This window comes from Orcinus orca, chromosome 16 (assembly GCF_937001465.1).
Source record: "Orcinus orca chromosome 16, mOrcOrc1.1, whole genome shotgun sequence".
Classification (NCBI taxonomy): domain Eukaryota; kingdom Metazoa; phylum Chordata; class Mammalia; order Artiodactyla; family Delphinidae; genus Orcinus; species Orcinus orca.
In genome coordinates this window covers 15,968,907-15,989,759 of record NC_064574.1, presented here as the reverse complement: position 1 = coordinate 15,989,759, position 20,853 = coordinate 15,968,907, and the positions used below count along the sequence as shown (strand labels likewise).

Sequence of the window (20,853 nt, the reverse complement as noted above, 5' to 3'; positions counted from 1 at the left end):
GGTTCTTGTTACTCTTTCCACGCCACTGAGTCAAGAACAATATCACTGTCCTGTGGTTCTGGCCAAGAACATGTCATCAAAATGACCTACCATGACAATACTCCTAGTGTTGGGAAAGGCAGTCTCATGCATGCATCCCCCACTACAAAAGAATGGGCCTTGGACCTGGAATACGTACTTACCAAGACATAAGGAGCCCATACAACCTGTGCCAGGCTTATAGTCATGAGTGGAAATATCTTTCCCTGTTTTAAGCTCAACGCATGCTCCTTTGTTTTGTGTGTGTGCCCTCTGGCATCTGGTTAACCCCACTGCTGTATCTGCCCTCAGTGGGGAAGGGATGGGGTCCTTCTACCGTGTCATGAGAGGAGTGCCTACATGTAAATTGCCCGGTATCAGGTGCCAGGAGAGACTCCCTAGCCATGGGAAATCGAAGCCCGCTATAGAAGCATCTTGTGTAAGTGAAGCATTGTTTCATCCATGCTGTGCTTTCCTTGGAGACTCTGATACCAGCATACAATGGACAGACATATGTGTTTGGAGTCCTCCCTTGGGACTGATAATCGGGTACACGTTGTTCTGCTCAACACTTATTTTAAGATAGAAGCAATAGTGTCTTGGGAGAGAAGAGAAATGAAAGAGGCTCATGATCACCACAGAAGGAAAGTATCCACCATTTTCTGAGAACCTGCTATGGCCCTGTAACATTGCTCTTCATTTTGCATTGGATACCCCAATGCTCCAAACACCAAACACTGTGACAAGTTGATTTTTATCATCACTTTGCAGGGCAAGAGATTAAGATGTAGGAGATAAAGTCATTTGTCCCAAACCACAGAGCCAAGGCTTTTCAGACTCATGATGTAAATTCTGGTCTGTCCAGCCCCTAAGCCTCTTCCTTCCACTCCATATCTGTAAGAGGGAGGCCTCTTATTCAGACATTCCCTCATCATCTCCCACCAAACTGATATTCCCCAATGAACCACAAAAGCAGGATGTACAGAGAGAAATATGCTCATTTATATATTGACCAATCAACAGGCATTTGCTGGCAGCCTACTGGGTGCCAAGCCTTTCTGCAAAGAAGATATTGGTGATAGGACCAAGGCTTCACCACGGAGTGCCCCAGTGATCCAAGCGTGGGAGTAGAAGGGAATTCCCAGACCACGCAGAGTAGGAATCCAGAGCCACTTCCAAGTGGCAGGAATCAGGCTGTGAGAGAAAATGAGATCAGGACTTCAATACAGGAACCAGCCAAGTCATCTCCACATTCTCTCCCCAAGAACTCCCTTGAGATAGAGAAAATAGCAAGGTGCTGATATAGTTGTGTGAGTCTTGGTATCGGGAGGCTGATTTCAAGTCTCTATTTTACTAGAAAACTCTAAGGTTGGAGCATTGAGCAAGATTATCCTCAAAATCCACTGATCTTTTGGCCTTTAACCCTAGACAACATCTTGGAAATAACCTTAATAATACATACTTAGTGCACAGTGCTTTTGACAATGCACTTTCAAGTTCATTATGTCTATTTTACAGATAAGGAAACTGAGACTCAGAGTCACTTGCCCTGGGGCCCTTATTCAGAAGGGCTGGGATATAATCAGAGCCATGAGCCATCCTATGGAAATCCTTGCCCTGAGGCCTGGGGAACAGGGCTCTCGGAAGACAAGGGAGTCAGGCAGAGGCTTTCCTTGGGGTCCAGATCAGGAGTCCCCCTGTTTATATGCCTGGAACTCCAGAGGGTTGAGACTGAGAGAGCTGGAGGGAAGGAGGTCAGCCTGCCCCAGCCCCTCCTTACCTTTCACAGGGAGCAGGCACTCTTTCCCACAAAAGCCCTCGCAGCACTTTAATTCACCCACGCACTGGCTGTCTGTCTCACATCGATTGGGGGGGTTAAGCATCAAACATCGGACGACGGGCACTGGACACATCCCAGGCTTCTCCTCAACTGATGAGAGTAGAGATATGGGTTAGAAACCTTGTACCTTCCATACTAGCCCCCTGCTTCTGGACCCCAGCCCCTGCCCCAGGCCCTGCCCCAGCCTGAGCCTCCCATCCCCATGACCACAACATCCCTCCTGAGGCCGGGATACCCCCTCAAGGTAGGCTCTGGCTCTCTTCTGACATTGGGCCCCCAGTCAATGCAGGTGGCCAGTTGTCCAGTGCTGCATGGCTGGTGGCTCTCTCACCTCCTCACCTTGGTTCAAGATGTTGACAGGATCCAGGCATGTGATTCCGCAAGTATCAGGGCAACATTTCTTCTTTTCTGGACACTGACGGTCATTGTTGCACTTGGGTTTCTCATATATAAGGCACTGGGCAGGTTTTCTAGGAGGGCAGTCTCCAGCTTTCAAAGCTTTGGAAGAGAAGTTCAAGAGTTTTGGAGGAGGCTGGGTGTTGAGTAACCATCACGGCTCCTGGACAAAGCACCGCTTTCCAGGAGTGACCCTCACTCAGGTGACCATCCACAAAGTCCAAAGTGAAGTCCCTGTCTGATCTCCATGAAGAGTGACAGGCTTGATGAAATCACACACGTGGTCAGGAGGAAGGCATAGGCTTCCCAGCCAAGGTTTCTTTCCCCAGGGAGAAGCAAGGCTCCACACAGGCAGAGAGGCAGGCTGAGCATGATGGAGATGGAGGGAAATAAACAGAGTTAAATAGAACCGACAGAGCAGGTGAAGAGCTAGAGCCAAAGACAGGAAAACAGAGATCAACGGGAAGAACGAGCAAGAGTCAGACTGATGATTGGAGAGCCCCTGACCGGGAAATGAGGCAGAGAGAAAGAGAGAGAGAGGAATAAGAATAGAAAGGCAGTGAGACCTGGGCTGACAGATGGCTGAGGAAAAGAAGAATTTCCAGATGCTCAGAAGCTTGCACAGAGACCTTGGAGCCCAGATGGACATGAACACACCCCCAGGGACGTCTCCTGAAACTAAGCTGAGAGATTACAGTCTAGAGAAGGGGCCATCCCCACACCACTACGAGCCCCCGTCTCTGACCCTGCAGCCAGGATCATACCAGGGTGACTCCGACTCACCATTTCCAGCACCGTCCACAGCCCAAGGTGCCAGGGTTCCCAGGGCAAGAAGCACGAAGGGGAAGAGACCACTGAACGTCATGGTGAGGGCAGGGGTGGCTCTGCTGGCCCAGCCGCCCCCATTTATACCTTCCCTAGTGGGCGTGGCCTCACGAGCATTTCCTCGGCCCCTCCCAGCTTCAATGGCATAAGCAGGAAGCTTGGCCAGAGACCGGGAAGCTTGATACCGGTCATTCCTGTCCCGAGCAAGACTGCTAGGCCAACAGAGTAAAGGTCAGAGAAGAAATAGGAGAGGCTGGCCTGGGAGATGTCGCCAGGCTGATAAGGAAACCATTTCAGGTGTCCATCTGAGCCCTGAGCATTGTAGGGGCCCCAGGCTCCTTAGCCTTGTTAGTGGAGATGGAGGGTAAAAGGTCAAATGCAAAAATGCTATTTAGACCTGGATTCTGAGCTGAGACGTTGGGCAATGCACCCCTAGTTCTCCCACTCCTGGGGGCACTATGCCAGGCCCTGGGGATACAAAAGTTAATGGGACACATAGATACGACACAGTGTAGTAGGCAAATGTATGAATGTTAGTGTTAACCTAATCTGGATTCAAACCTTGGTACCACAACTTACTATCCGTTGCCTTGGACAAGTCAGAAGACCTTCCAGTGTCAGTTTCTGTAAAGTAGGCACCATTATACTTTTTCTTCTTATAATTGTCATGGGGAGTAAATGCGCCTCTGGCCCAAGGCCTGGGATATAGTAGACACTTAAAAATGGTAGCCATTATAATTATTACTATTATTACAAAATAGTCTCTCTCTGATACACACACATGCATGTGCGCACGCACGTACGCACACACACATACCTCGGAGCTCACAGAAAGTTATCAAGTCTTCTGCTAACTCGGATTATTTATTATATCTCAAAAGATCCTTAGTCCAACTGACTGTCTGTGGAATCTACTTCTGTATTCTAGAGCCTCTGTCACTGACTCGCTGTGTGACCTTGGTCAGAACACTGCAGCTCTCTGAACCTCCATTTCCCCATCTGTACAATGCGAGGGTTAAACTACGAGGTGAAGTTCTCGTCTAGAACCGGTACTGCCATGACTCAACAGCCCCACACTGCTGACTGAGGGCACTGCTGGTAGAGGCTCTCCTATTCTCAAGGCCCGTCTGGGCTATGCTCACAAGATGGCCTCTTAAGATCGAGGGTAGGAAGAGGGACCAGGAGAGAGACTGGCGGCTGTTCCTTCATAAGGAAGGCTACCATACCTCAGCTCTGGTTCTTGGCTGTAAGACTCAGTCATGCCTCTGGTTGGCTCTCTCTCTTTCACTCACAAATACCATCTGCCTTGCCATCCACTGGTGTTGGGGGAAGGGAGAGGAGGGGGTCTCCGACATCCTTTATGTCAGATGCTCTTCTCTGGGCCTCGCTTTACCTACTTCTTTGCCTATTGATTTGTTTCCACACAAGACTATGATTTCTTTGAGGGAGAAAACATGTCATTAAAAGATCACAGACTTTGGAATTACACTGACCAGGTTTCAAATCCTGACTCTCCCACTTAATGAATGTTCCTTTACATAATTATAGCTAATAATTACTGAGAATTTGTTACGTTTCAGGCACAGTGCTGAATACTTTGCGTGATTTAGCACCCTTAAACCTCATGACAATATATTAAGTAGGTAATATGAGTCATCCAGTTTGGTCTGCCATACAAGGTGAGAGGAAGAGGAAATACTTTGGGTGAGGTTGGTCAGGGACGGCCTAAGAACTGATGCTTCTTGCCTAGACATGGAAAGCAGCCAAGAGGTACCGTGAGTCCAAAGCTGGGGTCAGAGGAGAGAACCCCTGTGAGGTTCACATCTATAGTTTGTGCAATTCATGTGCCAGATGTGCAGATGATAAATGAGCTCCAGAGAGAAACATCAGTTAGCATAAACTTTGTGTTTGGTGTCATCTTTTAGAAAGGATAGGGAAATCTCTGGTGGTCCAGTGGTTAGGACTCGACACGTTCACTGCCGTGGCCCGGGTTCAATCCTTGATGGGGGAACTGAGATCCCGAAAGCTGTGTGGCGTGGCCAAAAAAAAAAAAAAGGATATATATTTTTATTTTGATGGAGTCAGTTTTACCCATCTGTCCCTCTATGGATTGTACTTTTTTTTTTGGCGGTACGCGGGCCTCTCACTGTTGGGGCCTCTCCCGTTGCGGAGCCCAGGCTCCGGACGCGCAGGCTTAGCGGCCACGGCTCACGGGCCTAGCCGCTCCGCGGCATGTGGGATCTTCCCGGACCGGGGCACGAACCCGTGTGCCCTGTATCGGCAGGCGGACTCTCAACCACCGCGCCACCAGGGAAACCCCATTCTTGTACTTTTAAAAAATGATCTTGATTCTTCTGCAACGTTTATACTAATATAGGAACTGTAGGATCACTTTGCCAAGGTGTTTTTAAAAATAATGTTGGGGATTTTATTGCAGTTATATTGAATTTATAAATGATTTTTTAAAGAGTTGCAATCTTTACCTTATTGAGTCTTTCCAAACATAAACATTATTTCTCCATTTATTCAGTTCTCCTTTCAGACCTTCAATAAAATTCTTTTTTTTTAAATCCATAAAGTTCTGGCATAATTTTTATTTTTTTAATTAAAAATTTTTTTTAATATTTATTTATTTATGCTGCGCCAGGTCTTAGTTTCAGCACGTGGGATCTTTTAGTTGTGGCATATGGGCCTCTTAGTTGCGGCATGCATGCAGGATCTAGTTCCCCGACCAGGGATCGAACCCGGGCTCCCTGCATTGGGAGCACAGAGTCTTACCCACTAGACCACCAGGGAAGTCCCTCTGGCATAATTTTTAGGTTTGTTCCTAGGCATATTGTAGGGTTTGTTTCTTTGATTATTTATGTCTACTTTTATTATTTCTGACTGATTATGGGTAATGTGGAGAAATGCTGTAGAATCTTGTATAGACCTTATACCCAGCAACTCTGATGAAACTTATTTCATTCACTGTATTGAATGTCTTCAATTGTTATGTAGGAGATGATACCGTCTGCAAATAATGACAATAATCTTTCTTTTCATTCTTACATATTTTATTCCTTTATCTCATTGCATAGTTTTGTATATCTCATACACTGCTGAAAAATAGTGGTGACTCTTATTCTGTTTATGACTTTAATGACAATACCTCTGAAAATTCAACTTAATATAGGTTTTGCTACAAAGTTTCAGAGAGGTTTCTTTTCTTTTCTTTTCTTATGTATTAATTTCTATCCTTTCATTTCCATTCTTAATTTTAATAAAGAATTCACATTTCACTTTTAGGAGAGCTTTTTAAACCCTCGTGAATTCTAATGTTTAACATTCTATTTAAGATGTTCCCAAATTGCTCAGAGAAGACAAAATTGGTACATAATTATTTTTTCTTCTACAGGCCAGAATATTTGGCTGTAGTATCAAATTTTTACTAACATCAGCAAATTTGTTATTTATGGCTACGTAACAAATTGTACCAAAGCTTAGCATCTTAAAACCATAAACATCATCTCACCGTCTGAGGGTTACTGTTCATTGAGATTCTGATATGTCTTCATAATAGAAATAGATAGAAGTCATGAATATATGTTGACATGGTTGAAATATAGAAATCTTCATAAATACCCAAGAAAACTATGTGGAACCCTTCCCTGAAAGGTCACATAATTAATGTACATCTGTGCATTTTGTAAACCATAAATAATTACCTTCCATTTTGTAAACCATTGAAATCACATTTCTCAGATCATTATATCACAAGAACAAAAAAGTCTGAATGCTTGTAACTTGTATTTTGATTGAGGATTATAGAGTGGATTTGGGAAGGCTTCATTTAGACTCTGTGTGAACTTACTATATGTTAATTAATAAAACTGAGTGGTTTTTATTTTTTCTATTTTTTGGCATGCAGGATCTTAATTCCCCGACCAGGGGTCGAACCCGTGCCCCCTGCAGTGGGAGCACGGAGTCTTAACCACTGGACCGCCAGGAAAGTTCCCCCAAACCGGGTGGCTTTTCATGTGTAAAACTTGATGTGTAATTGATGAAGTGTTATTCCACCACCAACATTAACATTAACGAGCATTGTCATCTCCCACCTTATTTAAGATTGTAGATAAACGATGATAACAATGAAGTCTTTGGTAACAGAAAAAAAAAAATCCAGGTACAGCTTGGCCTGGTGGTTCTGGCCTGGGGTCTCTCACAGGTTATAATCAAGCTGTTTGCCAGGACAAGACTAGACTGAGACTGAAAAATCTACTTCCAAGTCTCTCACGTGATCGTTGGAGGGCCTCAGCTCCACACAGGCTGTTGGCCAGAGGCATTAGTTCCTCACCCTGGGGGCCACTCCACAAAAGGCTGAGTGTCCTCACAACATAGCAGCTGAGTTCTGCTTGAGCAAATGATCGGGGAGAGCACAACCTCCCCAAATGGAAGCTAATCTCTTTTAATGATCTAATTTCATAAGGACATAAAGATCTGTCACTCTGCAATATTTTATTGGTCACACAGACCAACTTTGCAAAAAGCTGGGAGGGGACCGTGCAAGGGTGTGAACACCAAGAGATGAGGATGATTGGGAGTCAACTTGGAGGGTGGCTAAAATGAATAAAATAAAATGAATGAAATTAAAATGAATTGAATGGCTCATAAAATGAATTAAACAGCTCTTCCCCTTTTCCCTCACCTCTGAAATGGTTAACTTAATACACCCAGTTGTTACTCTTGGAATATTGGTTGAAATACTATGGAATATTTTCTTAGACCAGTGACATTTTCCAGGAAAGGAATGAATTACAATTTTATTTTGGCTTTTTTTTTTTTTTTTTTTTTGCAGTACGCAGGCCTCTCACTGTTGTGGCCTCTCCCGTTGCGGAGCACAGGCTCTGGATGCGCAGGCTCAGCGGCCATGGCTCACGGGCCCAGCCGCTCCGCGGCGTGTGGGATCCTCCCGGACCGGGACACGAACCCGCGTCCCCTGCATCGGCAGGCGGACCCTCAACCACTGCGCCACCAGGGAAGCCCTATTTTGTCTTTTTTTTAATCGTTAATCTAATTAAGTTCTCTGTTTCCTTTAGAATCCATAGAGCAAAGTTCCCTACTTGGCTCTAGCTCTCGGAATTCCGGTTCTTGTTACTCTTTCCACGCCACTGAGTCAAGAACAATATCACTGTCCTGTGGTTCTGGCCAAGAACATGTCATCAAAATGACCTACCATGACAATACTCCTAGTGTTGGGAAAGGCAGTCTCATGCATGCATCCCCCACTACAAAAGAATGGGCCTTGGACCTGGAATACGTACTTACCAAGACATAAGGAGCCCATACAACCTGTGCCAGGCTTATAGTCATGAGTGGAAATATCTTTCCCTGTTTTAAGCTCAACGCATGCTCCTTTGTTTTGTGTGTGTGCCCTCTGGCATCTGGTTAACCCCACTGCTGTATCTGCCCTCAGTGGGGAAGGGATGGGGTCCTTCTACCGTGTCATGAGAGGAGTGCCTACATGTAAATTGCCCGGTATCAGGTGCCAGGAGAGACTCCCTAGCCATGGGAAATCGAAGCCCGCTATAGAAGCATCTTGTGTAAGTGAAGCATTGTTTCATCCATGCTGTGCTTTCCTTGGAGACTCTGATACCAGCATACAATGGACAGACATATGTGTTTGGAGTCCTCCCTTGGGACTGATAATCGGGTACACGTTGTTCTGCTCAACACTTATTTTAAGATAGAAGCAATAGTGTCTTGGGAGAGAAGAGAAATGAAAGAGGCTCATGATCACCACAGAAGGAAAGTATCCACCATTTTCTGAGAACCTGCTATGGCCCTGTAACATTGCTCTTCATTTTGCATTGGATACCCCAATGCTCCAAACACCAAACACTGTGACAAGTTGATTTTTATCATCACTTTGCAGGGCAAGAGATTAAGATGTAGGAGATAAAGTCATTTGTCCCAAACCACAGAGCCAAGGCTTTTCAGACTCATGATGTAAATTCTGGTCTGTCCAGCCCCTAAGCCTCTTCCTTCCACTCCATATCTGTAAGAGGGAGGCCTCTTATTCAGACATTCCCTCATCATCTCCCACCAAACTGATATTCCCCAATGAACCACAGAAGCAGGATGTACAGAGAGAAATATGCTCATTTATATATTGACCAATCAACAGGCATTTGCTGGCAGCCTACTGGGTGCCAAGCCTTTCTGCAAAGAAGATATTGGTGATAGGACCAAGGCTTCACCACGGAGTGCCCCAGTGATCCAAGCGTGGGAGTAGAAGGGAATTCCCAGACCACGCAGAGTAGGAATCCAGAGCCACTTCCAAGTGGCAGGAATCAGGCTGTGAGAGAAAATGAGATCAGGACTTCAATACAGGAACCAGCCAAGTCATCTCCACATTCTCTCCCCAAGAATTCCCTTGAGATAGAGAAAATAGCAAGGTGCTGATATAGTTGTGTGAGTCTTGGTATCGGGAGGCTGATTTCAAGTCTCTATTTTACTAGAAAACTCTAAGGTTGGAGCATTGAGCAAGATTATCCTCAAAATCCACTGATCTTTTGGCCTTTGACCCTAGACAACATCTTGGAAATAACCTTAATAATACATACTTAGTGCACAGTGCTTTTGACAATGCACTTTCAAGTTCATTATGTCCATTTTACAGGTAAGGAAACTGAGACTCAGAGTCACCTGCCCTGGGGCCCTTATTCAGAAGGGCTGGGATATAATCAGAGCCATGAGCCATCCTATGGAAATCCTTGCCCTGAGGCCTGGGGAACAGGGCTCTCGGAAGACAAGGGAGTCAGGCAGAGGCTTTCCTTGGGGTCCAGATCAGGAGTCCCCCTGTTTATATGCCTGGAACTCCAGAGGGTTGAGACTGAGAGAGCTGGAGGGAAGGAGGTCAGCCTGCCCCAGCCCCTCCTTACCTTTCACAGGGAGCAGGCACTCTTTCCCACAAAAGCTCTCGCAGCACTTTAATTCACCCAGGCACTGGCTGTCTGTCTCACATCGATTGGGGGGGTTAAACATCAAACATCGGGCGAGGGACTCTGGACACATCCCAGGCTTCTCCTCAACTGATGAGAGTAGAGACATGGGTTAGAAACCTTGTACCTTCCATACTAGCCCCCTGCTTCTGGACCCCAGCCCCTGCCCCAGGCCCTGCCCCAGCCTGAGCCTCCCATCCCCATGACCACAACATCCCTCCTGAGGCCGGGATACCCCCTCAAGGTAGGCTCTGGCTCTCTTCTGACATTGGCCCCCCAGTCAATGCAGGTGGCCAGTTGTCCAGTGCTGCATGGCTGGTGGCTCTCTCACCTCCTCACCTTGGTTCAAGATGTTGACAGGATCCAGGCATGTCATTCCGCAAGCATCAGGGCAACATTTCTTCTTCTCTGGACACGGACGGTCAATGCTGCACTTGGGTTTCTCATATTTAAGGCACTGGGCAGGTTTTCTAGGAGGGCAGTCTCCAGCTTTCAAAGCTTTGGAAGAGAAGTTCAAGAGTTTTGGAGGAGGCTGGGTGTTGAGTAACCATCACGGCTCCTGGACAAAGCACCGCTTTCCAGGAGTGACCCTCACTCAGGTGACCATCCACAAAGTCCAAAGTGAAGTCCCTGTCTGATCTCCATGAAGAGTGACAGGCTTGATGAAATCACACACGTGGTCAGGAGGAAGGCATAGGCTTCCCAGCCAAGGTTTCTTTCCCCAGGGAGAAGCAAGGCTCCACACAGGCAGAGAGGCAGGCTGAGCATGATGGAGATGGAGGGAAATAAACAGAGATAAATAGAACCGACAGAGCAGGTGAAGAGCTAGAGCCAAAGACAGGAAAACAGAGATTAACGGGAAGAACGAGCAAGAGTCAGACTGATGATTGGAGAGCCACTGACCAATGGGAAATGAGGCAGAGAGAGAGAGAGAGAGGAATAAGAATAGAAAGGCAGTGAGACCTGGGCTGACAGATGGCTGAGGAAAAGAAGAATTTCCAGATGCTCAGAAGCTTGCACAGAGACCTTGGAGCCCAGATGGACATGAACACACCCCCAGGGACATCTCCTGAAACTAAGCTGAGAGATTACAGTCTAGAGAAGGGGCCATCCCCACACCACTACGAGCCCCCGTCTCTGACCCTGCAGCCAGGATCATACCAGGGTGACTCCAACTCACCATTTCCAGCACCGTCCACAGCCCAAGGTGCCAGGGTTCCCAGGGCAAGAAGCACGAAGGGGAAGAGACCACTGAACGTCATGGTGAGGGCAGGGGTGGCTCTGCTGGCCCAGCCGCCCCCATTTATACCTTCCCTAGTGGGCGTGGCCTCACGAGCATTTCCTCGGCCCCTCCCAGCTTCAATGGCATAAGCAGGAAGCTTGGCCAGAGACCGGGAAGCTTGATACCGGTCATTCCTGTCCCGAGCAAGACTGCTAGGCCAACAGAGTAAAGGTCAGAGAAGAAATAGGAGAGGCTGGCCTGGGAGATGTCGCCAGGCTGATAAGGAAACCATTTCAGGTGTCCATCTGAGCCCTGAGCATTGTAGGGGCCCCAGGCTCCTTAGCCTTGTTAGTGGAGATGGAGGGTAAAAGGTCAAATGCAAAAATGCTATTTAGACCTGGATTCTGAGCTGAGACGTTGGGCAATGCACCCCTAGTTCTCCCACTCCTGGGGGCACTATGCCAGGCCCTGGGGATACAAAAGTTAATGGGACACATAGATACGACACAGTGTAGTAGGCAAATGTATGAATGTTAGTGTTAACCTAATCTGGATTCAAACCTTGGTACCACAACTTACTATCCGTTGCCTTGGACAAGTCAGAAGACCTTCCAGTGTCAGTTTCTGTAAAGTAGGCACCATTATACTTTTTCTTCTTATAATTGTCATGGGGAGTAAATGCGCCTCTGGCCCAAGGCCTGGGATATAGTAGACACTTAAAAATGGTAGCCATTATAATTATTACTATTATTACAAAATAGTCTCTCTCTGATACACACACATGCATGTGCGCACGCACGTACGCACACACACATACCTCGGAGCTCACAGAAAGTTATCAAGTCTTCTGCTAACTCGGATTATTTATTATATCTCAAAAGATCCTTAGTCCAACTGACTGTCTGTGGAATCTACTTCTGTATTCTAGAGCCTCTGTCACTGACTCGCTGTGTGACCTTGGTCAGAACACTGCAGCTCTCTGAACCTCCATTTCCCCATCTGTACAATGCGAGGGTTAAACTACGAGGTGAAGTTCTCGTCTAGAACCGGTACTGCCATGACTCAACAGCCCCACACTGCTGACTGAGGGCACTGCTGGTAGAGGCTCTCCTATTCTCAAGGCCCGTCTGGGCTATGCTCACAAGATGGCCTCTTAAGATCGAGGGTAGGAAGAGAGACCAGGAGAGAGACTGGCGGCTGTTCCTTCGTCAGGAAGGCTACCATACCTCAGCTCTGGTTCTTGGCTGTAAGACTCAGTCATGCCTCTGGTTGGCTCTCTCTCTTTCACTCACAAATACCATCTGCCTTGCCATCCACTGGTGTTGGGGGAAGGGAGAGGAGGGGGTCTCCGACATCCTTTATGTCAGATGCTCTTCTCTGGGCCTCGCTTTACCTACTTCTTTGCCTATTGATTTGTTTCCACACAAGACTATGATTTCTTTGAGGGAGAAAACATGTCATTAAAAGATCACAGACTTTGGAATTACACTGACCAGGTTTCAAATCCTGACTCTCCCACTTAATGAATGTTCCTTTACATAATTATAGCTAATAATTACTGAGAAGTTGTTGCGTTTCAGGCACAGTGCTGAATACTTTGCGTGATTTAGCACCCTTAAACCTCATGACAATATATTAAGTAGGTAATATGAGTCATCCAGTTTGGTCTGCCATACAAGGTGAGAGGAAGAGGAAATACTTTGGGTGAGGTTGGTCAGGGACGGCCTAAGAACTGATGCTTCTTGCCTAGACATGGAAAGCAGCCAAGAGGTACCGTGAGTCCAAAGCTGGGGTCAGAGGAGAGAACCCCTGTGAGGTTCACATCTATAGTTTGTGCAATTCATGTGCCAGATGTGCAGATGATAAATGAGCTCCAGAGAGAAACATCAGTTAGCATAAACTTTGTGTTTGGTGTCATCTTTTAGAAAGGATAGGGAAATCTCTGGTGGTCCAGTGGTTAGGACTCGACACGTTCACTGCCGTGGCCCGGGTTCAATCCTTGATGGGGGAACTGAGATCCCGAAAGCTGTGTGGCGTGGCCAAAAAAAAAAAAAAGGATATATATTTTTATTTTGATGGAGTCAGTTTTACCCATCTGTCCCTCTATGGATTGTACTTTTTTTTTTGGCGGTACGCGGGCCTCTCACTGTTGGGGCCTCTCCCGTTGCGGAGCCCAGGCTCCGGACGCGCAGGCTCAGCGGCCACGGCTCACGGGCCTAGCCGCTCCGCGGCATGTGGGATCTTCCCGGACCGGGGCACGAACCCGTGTCCCCTGCATCGGCAGGCGGACTCTCAACCACTGCGCCACCAGGGAAGCCCTGGATTGTACTTTTTACGTCAAACCATCCTTACACAATCCTTTCTATTTTGTTTAAATATTTTCACAAGTTTTGTCTTCCACATTCAAGTCATGGATCCATCTGGAATTTATTTATTGTGAATGGTTTGAATTAGGGATCTTGTTTCCATTTTTTTCCTAATATGGAATGCCAGTTGTTCCCCCGTATCATTGATCCCTTATTAATTTATAAAACCACATCTATTTTGTACCAAGTTTTTGTATATAGATGGATGTGTTTCTGTGTTCGATTATTACTCAATTTATTTATTCTCAAACCAGTCTTCCTTGGTACTCTTTTCATTAACATCTCCGTTTTACATACCTTGGTGCTTTGCAGCACAAGTCTTTTCTGTTTTACTTATTCAGAATTGTTTTGGCTATTCTTGCACTTTTCCTCTACTACATAAATTTTAGGATCAATTTCTCAAGGTCCTCAAAAAAATCTGTTGAGATTTTTATTACAATTACATCAAAGCTATAAATTACTGAGTGGAACCAAAATATTTACCATATTAAGTCTTCACAAATAAAAAAATGAGCATTACTCTATTCAAGTCCTCTTCAAGTCATATAATAAATTTTAATTTTTTCGTGTAATTCTTGAAACGTTTTCTTGGTTTATTTTTAGGTAGTAATAAAATTCATGACTATTGTGAATAGGAGCTTTTTCTCTCTTTAATTTATTTGATAGTTTTTGGTGTGTAAGCATGCAACTGGTTTTTTGTATATTGACTTTTTAAAATAAATTTATTTATTTTATATTTGCCTGCTTTGAATCTTTGTTGCTGGGTGCAGGCTTTCTCTAGCTGCGGCGAGAAGTGGCTACTCTTCGTTGTGGTGAGTGGGCTTCTCATTGCGGTGGCTTCTCTTGTTGCAGAGCACGGGCTCTAGGTGCATGGGCTTCAGTAGTTGTGGCACATGGGCTTCAGTAGTTGTGGCACATGGGCTCAGTAGTGTGGCTCCCGACTCTAGAGCGCAGGCACAGTAGTTGTGGTGCATGGGCTTAGTTGCTCCATGGGATGTGGGATCTTCCCAGACCAGGGATTGTAGCTGTGTCCCCTGCATTGGCAGGTGGATTCTTAACCACTGCACCACCAGGAAAGCCCTGTATACTGACTTTTGTAATTGCAAACTCAATATATTTTCTCATGAATTTTAATAGTTTACCCATGACTCTCTTGAATTTCATCTGAAGACATTCATATTACCTGTACGCATTAACCATTCTATCTCTTCTTTTCCCACCCCTATTCCTCTTTATTTTTATGTCCAGTTTTATTGCACTGGCCTACGATCACTAATTTGATATTGAATCAGAGTGGTGATAGAGGGCAGTCTGGCCTTGTACTGACTTTAAGGATGCTGCTTCTAGAGTTTCACCACTGAGTATAACACTTGCTGTAGGGGCTTCCCTGGTGGCGCAGTGGTTGAGAATCTGCCTGCCAATGCAGGGGACACGGGTTCAAGCCCTGGTCTGGGAAGATCCCACATGCCGCGGAGCAACTAGGCCCGTGAGCCACAACTACTGAGCCTGCGCGTCTGGAGCCTGTGCTCCGCAATAAGAAAGGCCGCAATAGTGAGAGGCCCACGCACCGCGATGAAGAGTGGTCCCCACTTGCCACAACTAGAGAAAGCCCTCGCACAGAAACGAAGACCCAACACAGCCATAAATAAATAAAATTAAAAAAAACTTGCTGTAGGTATTTGTAAATACCCTTCATCAGGTGAAGAATATTCTCTTTTGTTCCTAGTATAGTGTGTATTTTTATCATGAATGAACATAGAACAATATGGAATGGTTTTTATGAATCAATTTAAAGATTCATTTGAATTCTTTTCTTTAAACTTTTAATTTACTTAATCACATTGATAATTTCTGGTTCTTGAACTACCCTTAAACTCCTGGGATGTACCCTATCTATTTACAAGGTTTTTTAGCACACTGAGAAATTCAACATCCTAACATGTTATTATACTTGTCACTTTGAAATAATGTCAAGCGTATAGAAAAAATTGGAAGAATAGTACAAAGAATTATCATCATATTCCTTTCACCCAGATACACTAAATGTTAATATTTTGCCATGTTTATCATTCTCTTTCTTCCACGTGTGTGTGAAAGATAATGGTTTATTCTGACCATTGAGAGCAAGTTGTGTACATCACACTCATTTATACATGAGGACTTCAGTGTATATTCCCTATGAATAGCTTGATTACATCATTACAGTAGCCCTGATGGAACGTTTAAATATTGGGGTACATATCACTTTACTACAACTTTTCCTTTGCTTTTATTTCATTCCTATAATTACAGTTAGGACACCATATTAACCTGTTTTTGATATTGCATGTATAGCAAAGTTATATTAGATATTAATTTCATTTCAGATTAGTAAAGGGGATATGACTAAAATAAAAAAGGCACCAGGGTCTATAGGGTTGAAAATCACTTATATAGATAATCTCCAGAGAGCCTCTGACTATGGTACAAGTTTGGGCTTGACTCTAGGCAGCAACCCCTCATCCATTTCCAACCCACCCAGAGATCCCAGCAAACAGGGAGGATCCCAGCAAACCATTTCAGAGATGGAGAGCAGAGGCTGTAGCAGAATCTATGGATTGACTTACTAACATCCGTTTCAACCTTTTTGCTGTATCTCTATATAGACCAGAGGCTGGAAAATTAAAAGCTACAATTCTGAGACCAACACTCCGCCCCACTCCCAGAGCTGTGGTTCTGGATGTGATTTGAGTTTCACCAATCAGGTTCATTCTCTAAAGTGTCCAACCAGAACTTAGTCTGGAAGGAAGCCAAACGCAGGGCACAAACCGTGGCAGAACAGCATTCCTGAACTGTGGCCAAGGCAACATGACTCGGGATGTGTTGGGGAGTGGGGGGGAATTTATCCCAGAACCTCAATTTACAGCCTCCTTCTCCAGCCCTTCAAGCGATTTTATAGGATACAAATTCATGATAATAAATAGCTTTCTGCTTACGCTAGCTAGAGTCACTCCTGGTTTTGCAACTGACGCTTAACCAATATCAAGGATGAGAGAGATACAGGGCTTGCCTGTAGTCAATCAGCCAGTCGATGGCAGAGCTGAAGTTCAAACCCAAGGCTCTTTAGGATGTGGCCTCCTGCTCTCCATTCTCAAGCAACCCTCACTTCCAGGACCCTGATCAAAAGTAACCGGGGTAAAAGCACTTCTCAGGGAGACCCCATTGGTGAGGGAGTGACTCCTACCCTAGGGTATGAGGACAGCCAAACACATGATCCCCAGCACTGACTGGATGAGATCAACAGCAGTTTATCGGTTCTCAGCTCGAGGGAGAACACCACACACCACACAGGACCACGTGAGGTTGCACTTGGGGACAGAGTGAGCAACCAAGGGTCATGGGAGGCAGGGTTAGTAGTGTCAAGAGGGCGGGATGTTCCCTGGTTCCCATATGAGGATGTGATTGGCTTGTTGAAATAATTCCACGAGCTAGCAGGGAACTGAAAGGCGTTACTCAGAGGTAAGCAGGAACCGCGCCTGGTCCTTGATAAGGGGGTTGTTTAGCTAGATGATCTTATCAGTGGGAGCAGAGTGGATAGGGGACCCTGAGGTTAGGACATTCCAGGTCTCCTCCTATCTTACCATATGTCAAGGCAACGCGTCATATTGAATCCTAATTTGAAGTCTTGCATCACAGCTCCCTCGTACAAAATTGTTAAAGTGATGGAAGAAGGTGTTGAAGTTAGAAATGTCAGGTAGATGCTCTCCCTAAGGGGGAACGGGCAGGTGATCTCTTATCCATGGTCCAGGGCAACAGAGGCTTGTGCTCACAAATGGGTTTTGTGTGAGGTCAGCCTCCTTTGATCTTTCACGATGGGGATACATGGGAAATACACTCTTGCAATTGTGTGGGGGTTTGAGGATCACATACTGGACTCTGGATACATCTAGGCTTGCATCACAACAGGGGAGCACAAAGCCACAGGTTATCTCCATCACTATGCTTCTACCCAGCTACTCCCATAGGTGCAGTAGAGCCTGAGGAATACTTTCAGGCATGGGAAACCCAACTGTTGGCCAACGTTGGACTTGCCTTGCCAGTACAACCTGTAACTTAGTCAGCTTCTGGCCTGTTGGCTTCCAATCAATGCCATGGACTCGCAAGCTTCTGGAAAGCAGCTGAATTGAGAGCACTCACCCCAGCCCTTTCCCCAGTCTCCTCTCTTCTCCCACACCTCTGCCTTTCGGCTGCTGGTACTCAGTCAGGGGAAAGCCTCCCAATTTCACTCCAAACATTCTCCCCATTACTGATAAAGTGGAAAGAGCCCTGGACATAGATGTGCTCCCAGAATGGCTTTGGGAACATCTCTTCCCCTCTCTGGCCTCAGTTGCCTTTTCAGTGAAATGGAACTGGTGATACCAGCCTCACAATGTTGCCATAAGAATGACATGGGATCGTATAGGATAAAGAGCCCATCACCATCCCTGGAACATAGGATGGTCTCTGTTCAGGTATGTGACCCTGACTGCCTGAAATCCCACCGTGAAGAGTGTGCCCTGTGGGTGAGCCTTACTCCCTTCCTTCCAGGCTTCTTTTAAAGTGCAGATGCCCCTGGGAGGGGGACACAGAAGTCACTGGTCCCTCAAGGCATCAGAGGCTGTGCAGATGTTTCCTCCCATGCTGAACTGAGATGATGAAGCCCAACAGGGGGAGGGGAGGGGTCTGGGCATGAGGGGCCCAGGCTGGCTGCCCAAACACACCTGCCTTCCCAGAATCATCTGTCACTCCCTTCCTGGCCCACTGAGCTCCCTGCTATTCTAAACGTTTGGCCAATCCTGCCTTGATCAAACAGGCAGAGGATCACAGCCACCATGTGAGCCTGTGGATGAGGTCACTTCCCACCCAACTGTGAGCCTGTGGGGGTAGGGAGAGTCAGAGATGAGGTTACAAGGGCTGGAAAATAGGTTCTAAGAAGCATGTCATTGTGTCTGTCTGTGGAATGTCAAAGAGCTGTAAATTACCCAGAATCCTCCAATAAGGGGTGCTGAAATGAAATATGACACCTACATAGAATGGAATACTATGCAGCCCTTACAAAGAATGCAGCAGGGCATGGCCAGAGGTCTTGGGTGCAAGCAACAGACACACTAAGCCTGGCTCGCTAAGCAGAAAGGGCTCTATTGGAAGGCTAACGAGAGGACCATTTCACAACGCTAGGGGGCACCATTCACACTGTGTTCTGAGTATACGCCTCTCTCCCACCAAGACTTTCGAAACTGTGCAACTTGGAAGCCTTGCCAGGATATCAGGTAGTTTGTGGAAATAAAAGAAACCAAGAAAATCGGCCAAGGTCACCAGCAAGAATCATCTGGTTAGGGCTCCATCAATGGACTCTCAATACAGTAAGTCCATACATACGAACAAGTTCCGTTCTGAGAGTGCGTTCCTAAGTCCAATTTGTTCGTAAGTCCAACAAAGTTAGCCTAGGTACCCAATTAACATGATCGGTTGTATAGTACTGTACTGTAATAGGTTTATAATACTTTTCACACAAATAATACATAAAAAACAAACACAGAAATAAAGAAAACATTTTTAACCTTACAGTACAGTACCTTGAAAAGTACAGTAGTACAGTACAACAGCTGGCATACGGGGCTGGCATCGAGTGAACAGGCAAGAAAAGTTACTGACTGGAGGAGGGAGAGGAGGTGGGAGATGGTAGAGCCGAAGGATCGTCAGCAACAGGAGACGGAGGGCAAGCTGCCATTTCACTCACGCCTGACGTTGATGGCTTAGGTTCTGCTTCCTTGCTGGATTCAATTCTATCTCCCCCCTTGAAAAAGTGATCCAGTGATGTCTGGGTGGTAGCTCGTTTTTTCTCTTCATAGATGACACGGTAGCACTGGATCGCATTCTGAATGGCTGCTGTAACCTTCGTGTACCATTCTACGTTCGGGTCCTGTGACTCAAAAACTAACAGTGCCGGGCTTCCCTGGTGGTTCAGAGGTTAAGAATCTGCCTGTCCCCAATGCAGGTGCAGGGGTTCAAGCCCTGGTCCAGGAAGACCCCACATGCCGCAGAGCAACTAAGCCCATGCGCCACAACTGCTGAGCCTGTGCTGTAGAGCCCACAAGCCACAGCTACTGAGCCCATGTGCCACAACTACTGAAGCCCGTGTGTCTAGAGCCCGTGCTCTGCAACAAGAGAAGCCACCACAATGAGAAGCCCGCGTACCACCGTGAAGAGTAGCCCTTGCTCGCCACAACTGGAGAAAGCCCGTGCACAGCAACAAAGACCCAACGCAGCCAAAAATAAACAAGTAAATTTATAAAACAAACAAACAAACAAAAAAACCAACAAAAAACTAACAGTGCCTCCTCAAATAAAGAAAATTCCCTTGCCGCTTCCTGTGTTGTGAACCTCTGGGGTTCTTCAGTTACTTCTTCTTCCTCTTGTCGCTCCACTCTCTCAATTATTTTCACTTTTGTTTCCATCATTATCACTTGGCACTCCTTAGCAGTACCAGCTACAACACTGCTGCTTTTATGCTTGCTTCTGGACATCCTGGGCTACTGCACAGTACTGTACAATAAAGTTCACGAAAGCACAACCACTTGTACGGGATGCATACATGGACAATGTACGCCAGACACATGAACTAACTTACGTGATTGGACATGCGAACACACGTTCGCATCTTTGAAAGTTCACAACTTGAAGGTTTATATGTAGGGAACTTACTGTACTATCACTGCACTGTCTTGAATGACTTCCCAACTGTCCCTGAACCTTGGCCTTGTTCCCTCAAGACTCATAGTCCAAGGAGAAAGCATGGAGTTTATTAAACCCCAGCTGTGCATTTTTGTTTTTTGCATTTTGTACATACGATGTACCAAGCAGAGTTCTAAGAATATAAAATGGATTATCTCATTCAATCCTCACAAAAACCCAGTGGCATCGGGAATACTATCCTCTCCATTATACAGATGAGAAAACTGGGTCTCCTTTGACAGAAGCACAGAGAAATTCAGAAACTTGCCTAAGGTCACACAGCTCATGGCAGAGCTGGGATTCGGATAGGCAGTCTGGCTCCCATGTCTGTGCTCTTAACAGCTGCACTGTGCCCTCATGCCCACATTCTAGCTTCCAAAGAGTGGATAAGGGAGTTCTGCCTCCTGCAGCCTCCCCAAAAGAGAATCAGGAAATGGACAAGGGAACCAG

The 20,853-nt window shown here is 46.0% G+C and overlaps 1 protein-coding gene across 6 annotated transcripts; it reads right to left on the bottom strand.

Annotated features, from left to right (window-relative positions):
- Positions 1–998: 998 nt before the first annotated feature.
- LOC101274033 (antileukoproteinase) lies at positions 999–11,398 on the bottom strand. Of its 6 annotated transcripts, none has more exons than XM_049700080.1 (5): positions 11,243–11,398; positions 10,402–10,560; positions 10,003–10,152; positions 1,799–1,948; positions 999–1,289 (listed from the first exon to the last, which is right to left on the bottom strand). In XM_049700080.1, exons 1-5 carry the CDS (start codon positions 11,322–11,324, stop codon positions 1,231–1,233), a joined length of 600 nt encoding a protein of 199 aa, XP_049556037.1. In that variant the 5' UTR covers positions 11,325–11,398; the 3' UTR covers positions 999–1,230. The 6 variants fall into 6 exon arrangements, with proteins under 6 accessions (XP_049556037.1, XP_033289693.2, XP_049556040.1 ...); XM_033433802.2 differs by having other exon boundaries at positions 999–1,212; XM_049700083.1 differs by lacking the exon at positions 1,799–1,948 and having other exon boundaries at positions 999–1,212.
- Between the last annotated feature and the right edge of the window lie 9,455 nt (positions 11,399–20,853).

What these genes read in the sequence shown, in the direction of transcription:
- LOC101274033 (XM_049700080.1), bottom strand. Translation starts at nt 11,324, where the DNA reads ATGACGTTCAGTGGTCTCTTCCCCTTCGTGCTTCTTGCCCTGGGAACC. An exon ending in TGTGGACGGTGCTGGAAATG is followed by an intron (nt 10,561 to 11,242) that starts GTGAGTTGGAGT and finishes TCTCTTCCAAAG; the next exon opens with CTTTGAAAGCTGGAGACTGC. An exon ending in TGTCAACATCTTGAACCAAG is followed by an intron (nt 10,153 to 10,401) that starts GTGAGGAGGTGA and finishes TACTCTCATCAG; the next exon opens with TTGAGGAGAAGCCTGGGATG.